General features: G+C 40.4%; 1 protein-coding gene across 1 annotated transcript; it reads left to right on the top strand.

Moving 5' to 3' along the window:
* The first annotated feature begins 169 nt into the window (after window positions 1-169).
* Window positions 170-5,446, top strand: hpdl (4-hydroxyphenylpyruvate dioxygenase-like). The gene is made up of 5 exons (XM_049564143.1): window positions 170-1,247; window positions 3,455-3,621; window positions 3,710-3,861; window positions 4,114-4,241; window positions 4,398-5,446. Exons 1-5 carry the CDS (start codon window positions 577-579, stop codon window positions 4,597-4,599), a joined length of 1,320 nt encoding a protein of 439 aa, XP_049420100.1. The 5' UTR covers window positions 170-576; the 3' UTR covers window positions 4,600-5,446.
* The last annotated feature ends 4,952 nt before the right edge of the window (window positions 5,447-10,398 follow it).

Below are 10,398 nucleotides of genomic sequence, written 5' to 3'. Positions count from 1 at the left end.
AATATTAGACTTATTTCTTATTAGAAATATATGTATTCATTATCTATATCACATATTGATTATAACTAATGTTATATAATATTTATTAGAAATATATGTCTATAATATGTGTTTATAACATAACATACATTTTATCATATTATATATATAATGAAATAGATGTTGCAGACAGGAAGTTGATCTAATCTAGTCTTGTGCACCATTTTATTCTAAGAAAGGACGTCATAAATGTGCAAGCCCTTCTTATAATTTTAATGTGTCCACACTAAAACTGCTAGAGAGTATATATAGAAATAAAAACAAGGTTTCATGTTTAGAAAAACACAAACGCATGCTACTCTAACAGGCAATTTCTTGGGAGACAGTTTTAAATCACCTTTAATTGACCTCTAGGTTACATCACTGGTTATTTATATACATTTGAGTAATGTGTTGGACATTCACATACGTACACGAACAATATAAAGATGCAGAATTCATATTAACAATCAAAATAATAAATTGACATGGTATCACCTTGTTTTAGAGGCAGGGTTTATTTTATATTGTTGGACACGCCTCCTGTCAAAACGTCACATGGCAAACATGGCAGCTTTCTTGAATCGGCTGCATCACATCTCGCTCCACGTTTCTAACGCGGAAAAAGTGGCCAGCGACCTTGTTTCTAAATTTAAGTTTAGTCTGTTTGCCACCAGACTGACCGACAGATCCACACAGCTGGCTTTCAGGAAAGGAGCAGCTGTTTTCATCGTGAATGAGAGACCAAACCACAGCAATGTGAGAATGAATGAAGATCCGCGCGGGGTCAACATGGGGAAACACAACCAGGATTACTCTACTAAATGTTTGTACGATGTGAGCCCACATCACCCGGTGGATACTGTCAGCAACGTGTGCTTCGAGGTGGAGGATGTGGAAAGGTCATTCATGGCTCTTCGCAACCTGGGCTGCAATTTCGTGGTGCCGCCCACAACAGTTTTGGACGAGAGTGGTCCTGTCACCTACTCGGTGGTTAAATCCATTGTGGGAAATGTGTGCCACACACTGATTGACAGGACAAAATACAAGGGGAGCTTCTTGCCTGGCTTTGATGTCATTGAAAAGGACTGCAGCTCGCCAGAGGAGGACATGTCTTGTCCCATCACACATTTTGATCACATAACATATGCCTGTCCCAGGAAGACAACCCACCAGGTCATGAGGTGGTACGAGAAGCTCTTTGGGTTTCAGAGGTTTTTCATTGATAGGTGAGAAAAAGTTGCGGCTGTATTCTACACTGGGCAAAATAGGAATGTGACACTTATATGCCCCAGTAGCCAATAATTCTCTTTTCAACTGCAGTACAGAGTGGATAACCTGTTATCACAGATTGTCACAAATGTGTTTCGATCCATGTTAGTGAGCATTTTGACCAACATAATAAGTAATCCATCCACCCGAAATCTGTGGTTTATCAAGGTCCAGATTAAACAGCGCATTATTACACTTGTGTGCCTCGGGATGGTCACAATAAAAGGCCAATTTAAAATATGGTGTTTTATTACACAACCCACGGCCAGGGATGTTTTGAGGGAGTGTGCCATCAGGATGCTGACTACAGGAATGTCCACCTGAGCTGCTGACCATGAACTGAATTTTCATTTTACTACTACAGGCCTTCTTCATTTTGCTTCTGTGAATTTGGCAGTACATCCAACCGCAGATCATGTGTAACCACTCCAGCTCAGGACCTTTATTTCAGGCACAGGAATGTCCACCTGAGCTGTTGGTCATGAACTGAATTTTCCTTTTACTTCCATAAGCCTTCTCGAATGTTGTTTCAGCGAATTTGGCAGTACATCCACATGTAACCACTTTAGCTCAGGACCTTTATTTCAGGCAGAGGAATGTCCATCTGAGCTGTTGACCACAAACTGAATTTTCCTTTAACTACTACAGGCCTTTTTCATGTTGTTTCCGTGAATTTGGCAGTACATCCAACCGCAGATCACGTGTAACCACTTCAGCTCTGGACCTTTATTTCAAGCACAGGAATGTCCACCTGAGCTGTTGACCATGAACTGAATTTTCCTTTTACTACCACAAGCCTTCTCCGATGTTGTTTCACTGAATTTGGCAGTACATCCCACCGTAGATCAAATGTAACCACACCAGCTCAGGGCCTTTATTTCAGGCACAGGAATGTCCACCAGAGATGTTGACCATGAACTGAATTTTCCTTTTACTATCACAAGCCTTCTTCAGTGTTGCTTCCGTGAATTTGGCAGTACATCCAACCAATGATCACGTGTAACCACACCAGCTCAGGACCTTTATTTCAGGCTTTTTTCCACCTGCAAGATAGTCTGACATCAGCCACCAGGACGGCTGATGCAACAGTTGGTTTGAACAACTGAAGAATTTCTGCAAAACCTGTCACAACCTGTCGTAGGGACGCTCATCTCAGTGGCTGGTCTCACATTCAGCTTCTTTACCTGCAAGATCGTCTGAGACCAGCCCCCCGGACAGCTGGTACAATAACTGGATTGCCCAACCAAACAAAAAACTGTCAGAACCCATCTTATGGACGTTCATCTCAGTAGCTGATCTCACATTCTGTTTCTTTAACAGCAGAACTGTTTGAAACCAGCCACCCAGACACCTGATGCAACAGTTGGTTTGCACAACTGAAGAATTTCTGCATTAACTGTCAGAAACCGTCTCAGGGAAGCTCATCTCAGTGGCTGTTTTTTGGTTTATCTAAGAAGTGAAGAGGCCGGGGGTCTCATTTATAAAACAATGTATAGGATCCATACTAAAAATCTACATCCTTTCAAAAGTCAAAATTTGTGTGCGGCAAAAAATATTCGACAAAATCTACAATCAGGCTTCCACCTTACTATTTGCATCACCAATTTTCTGTCTCCAAAATGCTTGTAAGCATGGGTCAAAGTTTCTCTCATCATGTCTGTTTTATACATCACAACCTTATGCGTGTGTAGTAGCGTACGCCTCTTTCAGGCCTCGTTTTGTGCGTACACAATGTTTCTAAATGAGACCTCGGATGTGCAGGTCCTGGGTTGGCTCATCAAACCGGTTGGATGTACTGCCGAATTCTCAGAAAAAAAGACAGTTTATGGTGGTGGTATGGTAACCTCAGTTCACAGGCAACATCTGCGACAGTGCTGTGTGATAAATGTGCACATTGTAGAGTGGTCTTTTACTGTGAGCAGCACATTTACACCTGTGTAATAATCCTGCTGTTGAATCTGCACCTAATACCACACCTGTGAGGTGGATGGATTAAAGTGCTCACTAATTCTAGAGAGATGAAATAATTGTGTGCATAGGAAAAGTCTTAGATCTTTTATTTCAGCTCATGAAAAATGGGAGCAAAAACAAGTGCTTCATCTATAATTTTGTATATTTTCTTCAACTTGATTTCAGTAATAAATATGACCTTTCTTTTGGGTAGTGATGAAGATGTGGACGAAGGTTTTGTCATAAACCAGGAGGGTATTGGACTACGTCTTACAGCCATGGAGTACTGGAAATGCAGCAAAGCCGGAATCTTGCTCCCCTCTGTGGACAAAAAAGAGCCTGACTGCAAGTTTGTCATTGCAGAATCACTGCCTGAACAAGGTAACTCACATCTTTCAATGTATTTCCTTTCTGTCAGAATGGATCATACTACAACTCTTGCATCAGTATGTGCTTCGTCTTCTTTCAGGCAGGAATCAGGTCGACACCTTCTTGGAGCAGCACAGGGCTCCGGGGATCCAGCACATCGGGCTGTACACAGAAAACATTGTTTCTACTGCATCTGCGATGGCTGACGCTGGTGTCCAGTTCTTCTCCCCTCCTCATGCCTACTACACTGAGGTTTGACCGACTCATACAGAACTGCACATCAACTTTTTTACCATAGCAGATGAACAAATAGTGACTTGATGAATGCTAGAAATGACCCACCATTTGAAATTTACACAAACTATCCAGTTTATAGTGGTTCAACAAAGCAGTTTTTGTTGCTCATTGTTACATTGAATAATAGTTTTTAACATAAACTGGTCATATTTGCAAATGCGTCACCTTCTATGGTCGTTCCCAAATCTTTTACCTTTCCTGTGACAGGTGGGGAAACAGCAGGAGATAGAGGAGGCAGGACACAACCCCCATATGCTGGCGCAGCACGGCATTCTCCTGGACACAGCCCTGCACCGGGATCCCTCATCGGAGACAGCGCCCGGTGAAAGCAAAAGGTGAGAGGCAATCGAGAGCTGTAATCTCACACCCCTTTTAAGTTAGCATCTGCATCGCATGTTGAATTATTTTTAGCGCCGATACCAAGTCAACATGTTTCTCACGGTTACATAAGGCCAACCAAATGTCCTCACCTTGCTATGTTCTGTTCCCAGATACCTTCTCCAGGTGTTCACCAAGCCCATCTTCACAGAGGACACCTTCTTCCTGGAGCTGATAGAGCGAAGAGGGGCGACGGGTTTTGGGGAAGGGAACATCAGGGCACTGTGGAGGTCGGTGCAGGCGCACATGGAGAGTCAGAGGGGGGATTCTCGAGGAGAGGGATCCCCAAAAACTGTGCAGACTGCGCAGTATTAGTCAATCCAAATATTTTTAACTGAGGTTTTGTTTTTGTTGTTTTGTACATATCAATGTGGGAGAACTTACTGGGGGGGATATATATATAGAATGTATAAAAATTGTAATATATTTAATTTTTCACAAGTGCTCTGTCTATTTCAGTTCTGGATTTAGTGGTAAATTTCACGTTAAATGCTGCATTCCTAACAAGTACAAATTATATATTCTTTTAAAGGAATACCTTAGTCGCAAAATAAATCCATTTGTATATCAATTGTCACCCCGTGTTACATTGAATTTTGGAAGAAAACTTTGCTTCTCACATGCCTTCATGGTGAACGGAGAATCCAAAAACAGCAAACATTCTTGATGAATTGAACGAAAGGGGCCATGTTTAATAACAGCAAAACTACGTCACAACATCTGTCAACAAACTCTCACACAACTCCAAGTTTCACCAATATTAATTTATTTTGGTAAAACCTTGAACGTGATCCCCCTTTAATTCAATTCATCGAGAATATTTATTTTTGGATTCTTTCTCCACCATGTAGGGCATGCGAGAAAAACAATACTTTTTTCACAAATCCAACGTAACGAACAATGAGTAATTCATGTACAAATGGTCATTTTGTGGGTGAAGTATTCCTTTAATGTCTAGCCTCGAACATGACTGAACAGATTAAAGGCTTCAAACTGCACTATGAACAAAGTTATGCAAAAACAGACGTTATGTAATTTACTTGAAACATTATAACAAAAATACACTCTCTGTAGTAGTTAAAGAATGTCTATGTTTTCACTGTTTCACAGCAAATCAACTGACTGACTCAACAGCAACTGTTCCTCAATAAATCTGTTACTCACCCCAGGCCGTGAAGACCAATTACTGTCCTCAAAATAATGTGCTCTCTGTTCCTCAGAATGTTGGTGGGCCGAATTTCAGAACAAGAGCTCTGAAAATCTCTGGGGTCGTCTTCAGTAAACATCACCAGTGACCAGACAGGAAAGTTTCTGGAACTTTTTGTGATTATGGCCATTTTATGCTACTTTATACTTCTACACCACTTTATTTCCATTATATTGTGGTTTGTACTCAACATTAATGTGACAGGTTTAGGTAGTTGTTATTTAGCTGATAAAAAAAATACATACAAATGTAATCATGGCATATGATGTGTTGTTATAGACTGACCTACCTAACAACAAAAAGTAGGAAAGATTTGACCAACTACAACAATACAACAGGTCACCCCTAAATCAAAAGTATACGTTCTTATATCTGTAGTTTCACTTATCAGTCTAGATTGTTTTGGTGTGTTGGAGATGTCTGCCTTCTCTCCAATATAATGGAACTCCTCCTTCTGTGTAGTGATACAGTTGGCAGGTGTACTTTGGTAGAAAGAAAGTAGTTCCTCCATGAAACTGCTCACGACAAGGTCTGTGGATTATCTGGAGTAACCCGGTCATGATTTCTGGAAAGAGACATTGCTGTTGAGTTTTTCAAATGTATATTTTGGGCACTTTGAGCACCACAAGCTGAGTGCCATCTACTTTTATTATATTAAACGGAAGCAGACATCTCTACAGCCGATATCTCCCAACATTCGGCAACTCACATGAAAACAATCTAGACTGATAAACACCACTACAGGTAAAAGGAAAAGTATGTATTTTTGATTTTTGAGTTGCTGTCCCTTTAATAGAGCTGTAATATTCATCCACAAATATAATGTTCAATAATACATGATGTTGTTGTATTGCTAGGTTGGTGTAGAATACTTCTCGCTAAAGATGAAACTGTTAAACAGAATATAAAATTGGCTCAATCTTGACCTGCTACAATGTTAAAAGACAGCTTATACCGTATGTTGATGCAATGGTAGTAATAATACAATATAAGAATAATATAACATCCTGAAAGAGGCACGTCTACTCATGAAGGACTTTGACTTTAAATACCCAAGTACATTTTGTTGATAAAACTATATGTAAAGTTTTGAATGCAGGACTTATATGTAATAGTGTTTTCACTATGCGTATGCTTCTTTCAGCACTGTCAGTGTCCATAAACACAGGTATAAACTTATGACCACCTCACCTCACCAAATATCCCAAACTTTTACCCCTACAGAATTTAACTTGGAAAAGGTAGGTGGATCTAGGGGTTTTAGTTACTTTATCTTATCATATAAACATCCGTACGACTGAGCTCAGCGGCCCTTTTTCTAAATACCTTGCTCACACAGTCACTCATGAACCGTTACTGGAGGAACAGCTGCACCTCTTTCAGATGCTGTGGAGGTTTTAGCAATGTGCACGCCTTGGCAAAAGCACAGCTTTAGAGCCTCTTAGAAGGGATCTCCAAAGCCACAGAGATGTGCCAGTTCAATTAACTTGGCTATAAACATTATAGGCAAGGATTAGTGGGATAGATGAGACGCAGTGAAATTTAGATGGAGCTCCATGAAAGCCATATGCTCCCTTTGTGTTTCGACTGTAGTTACAGTATCGCCCCCCTCACTGAGGAACATCAGAGAATAAGTCCAACAACGAGCTGCAGAGAAGTTAACTTAATGCATGTACTACTGCAGTTTGACAAATGGTGTCAGTGTTTTTCTTTTACTCAAGTGTCACCTTCTTGGCTTGACTAAACTTTTTTAAAAGTTGAGTGTGTATTTGGGATTTGTGCTCACTCATAAAAAGCTTTTGAATTCTACAAATGGCAAACAAAATCAAATAATGCATGAAGAATAGTCACATCATTCTGCTTATTTCAGCCTTAGAGCTAATTTCTGGTACAGTTTGAACAGAGTTAACTGTTTTAACTTATCTTGTTTAAAATTGTGAATGAAAACGTGAATCATAGAATGAGGAATTCTGTCAGGGACGGAGAGGATTAACCGTTCATTAAAGTTGAGAAAGGATGGCTCCTGTAACAGGAGTCCCTCGGCCATCTGTCTGAGGCCAGTGTGAACCACAGATGGCACACAGCATTCTGCATGGGGTCTCAGTGCTAGGAGTTGGAAGCTCACTTCCTATTTACTGTTAGCCATATGCTTGCTACAGTTGCATCAAGACAGTCTAAGATAAATGACTAAAAACATCTAAATTAAGGCTTATTATTTCTCAAACATACAGAGGGGATTACACTCCAGCTCAGTCTTGTTGCACTATGATTGGTGGATACTGCCCTCTATGGTTGTGACACTGACAACACACACTGACAAACTTGTTGAACTGCACAACACCTACTTCATGCAACGAGCTGTTTTGATCATCTGTGTCTTTTACGACTACAAAACACAACATGCAACGTCTGCATTTCTTTGCTAAATCGCTCGCTCTCTAGACTGCAGAGGGGGTTTTGGAACAAACAACCCCCCCCCCCCAACCACGCACACACACACACACACACACACACACACTGCAGCCTACACAGTCAAGGAGACAAATCCTTGGTGCCCTTTAACACAAAAGGCAGACAGTCTAAAACCGAGGAGGACAGTCTGGGGGAGATTAGTGGCACACAACAGATGTTACTCCTTGATTAACAATAGTGTGTGCCAGGGGTGAGCCTCAGCTCCCCACCCTTCTGAGGCCCAGTGTGTTAACTTCAGCCCCCACAAAATAAATGAACTTACTGCACTTGATGTGATAGGACAGGAATACTAAAATATAACTGTTGATCTTTCTACCAGTGCAGCTTTCTGGGACATTACAGAAATATCCAGCTGCTTTCCTTATGTGCAGTACTTGTCATGAGTTTACTGTCTTATGTCAGTTTTCAGAGGTAAATAAAGTTCACACATTTTTCGCCTCCTGTTGTCAGTGGCTCACAATGTACACACAGTGTCTAAACATAAAGAAAGGTAAACAAGTACACAGCTATTGCATGTGAACAAGCTGTATTGAATTGCAGGTGTTGCAAGATGATTTAGACAACACTGGCTTTACCTATTTAGGCCCGTGTTGGAACCACTGGCTTTAGTGAGATTAAAGGGGCAGTTCAGATTTTTTGAAGTGAGGTTGTATGGGGTACTTACACATAGTCAGTGTATTATATACAACAGAAAACTGTCGGTGCGCCTCCAGTTTGGAGTTTGGAGCAATGCTCTGTACTGCTGTGAATGAAGGGCAGCAGCAAAATTTATTTTAGCCAGCTAAAAAGATCTATATAAATTTAAGTGTACGCTAACTTGAGAGTATTATCACTGCTTTACCTTTCTGTCAGACAGCCCCTTCCAATGGGGAAGCCAATAACCGCTTCAGTTCCCCATCTATGCTCTTGTCAAAGCCAACAGACTCCATTGACAAAAACAGCAATTTAAGTGTGCTAAACACAGGAGCTGCTGGTCTACCACTGCCTCAGTCAGTCAGTTTGTTTGTCTTGTTGTGTAACTCCGGTGAATCCAAACAAACCCTTTCAAATGCCAAAGTCACATAATAACACAAACTAACTAACTGATCAATGCAGAGGTAGACCAGCAGCTCCTGTGTTACGTGATGTTAAATTACTGGTTTTCTCAATGAAGTCTGGCCTTGAAGAAAGCAATGTAATGGCTTTGTTTCTCCATCAGAAATCGCTGTCTGACTTTAAGGTAAAACAGTGAAAAAAAAATTAAAATATAGCGTACACTTAAACTGATATTCATTTTTTAGATTGCTAAAGCAAGTTTTGTTGCTGACCCCATCCACAGTAATACATTGCTTGGCTTCAGTGCCAACATTTGGCCTGCTTCTCCAAACTAGGGTCACGCCGACTGACTCTGAACTATTCCTTTAATACAATTCAATCCAACTTTATTTATCCTGAAGGAAATTATTGTGCAAGGGAATGCTTTTAATTACAGTAACCACAATTTTAACGATTCACAACCAGTACCAACCAGACAACCAGTGGGTTCCCAAGTCAGTGTCACTCACTGGCCCCAGATTTAGAACAATAGTGTATTAAATATCTGGTAAAATATACAAAAATACAAGGTAGACGTGTTTTTAAGGAGCAAAAGCAAAATCCAGTGCCTAATAGAGTAACAATAGGAGTATGGATGATGAGTTCCTATTAATCTGCATTTATTTTTATTTTTAAGCCTCCTAGAATCTGCCCATTATATCATGTTATGTGTTGTTGTCCGTCAGTGTTTTGTGTGTTGTATGTTTTGTGTATTTTTCTGGCTGTAATCCAATTTCCCTGAAAGGGACAATAAAGATACTTTGACTTCATGATAAGTTACTAAAAATGGTGGGAACAAACTAAAATGGTGGCAAAAACAGACTGCTCCTGATATGATGTAACAATGAGAGGCAGTATTGCACATGTTCGAGGAAATTATATTGCACTACAATGACAAATGAACATGATATTGAAGGATAATATCGCACATTATGTTGTAAAAAAATATTGCACAAGATATGAAAAGTAGTAATGTGCGTGATATTAGGTAATAGTGCACCTAACGTAGACGAGTATTGCTGTCAGTGTCTTTTGTTTCAGCTCTCCTCCCTTCAGAAGGTGGAGGAATATACAGCTTGATGGCCACAGGTAGAAAAGATCTCCTGTGGTGCCCTGTAGTGCTCCTCTACCTCTGAATGTGCTCTGATAGGACTCCAGAGTCCGCTAGGTCTCCATTAGATATGACTTACTATGTACAGGTGAACATGTGCACACTTGTTGCACAACATGTGTAAATATACACGACTAAACCCTGAACATTTTGCATGATGAAGCCAGAAATTACTTTCTGTGAGGATAACATCTGTTTGCAATATATGTATTTATCCAGGACTAACAACCCTTATTACACTGGGACTAAT

Source organism: Epinephelus fuscoguttatus, linkage group LG20, assembly GCF_011397635.1.
Source record: "Epinephelus fuscoguttatus linkage group LG20, E.fuscoguttatus.final_Chr_v1".
In the NCBI taxonomy this organism is placed as follows: domain Eukaryota; kingdom Metazoa; phylum Chordata; class Actinopteri; order Perciformes; family Serranidae; genus Epinephelus; species Epinephelus fuscoguttatus.
The sequence above is the reverse complement of the archived record's forward strand: the minus strand, read 5'-3'. Positions and strand labels throughout refer to the sequence as shown.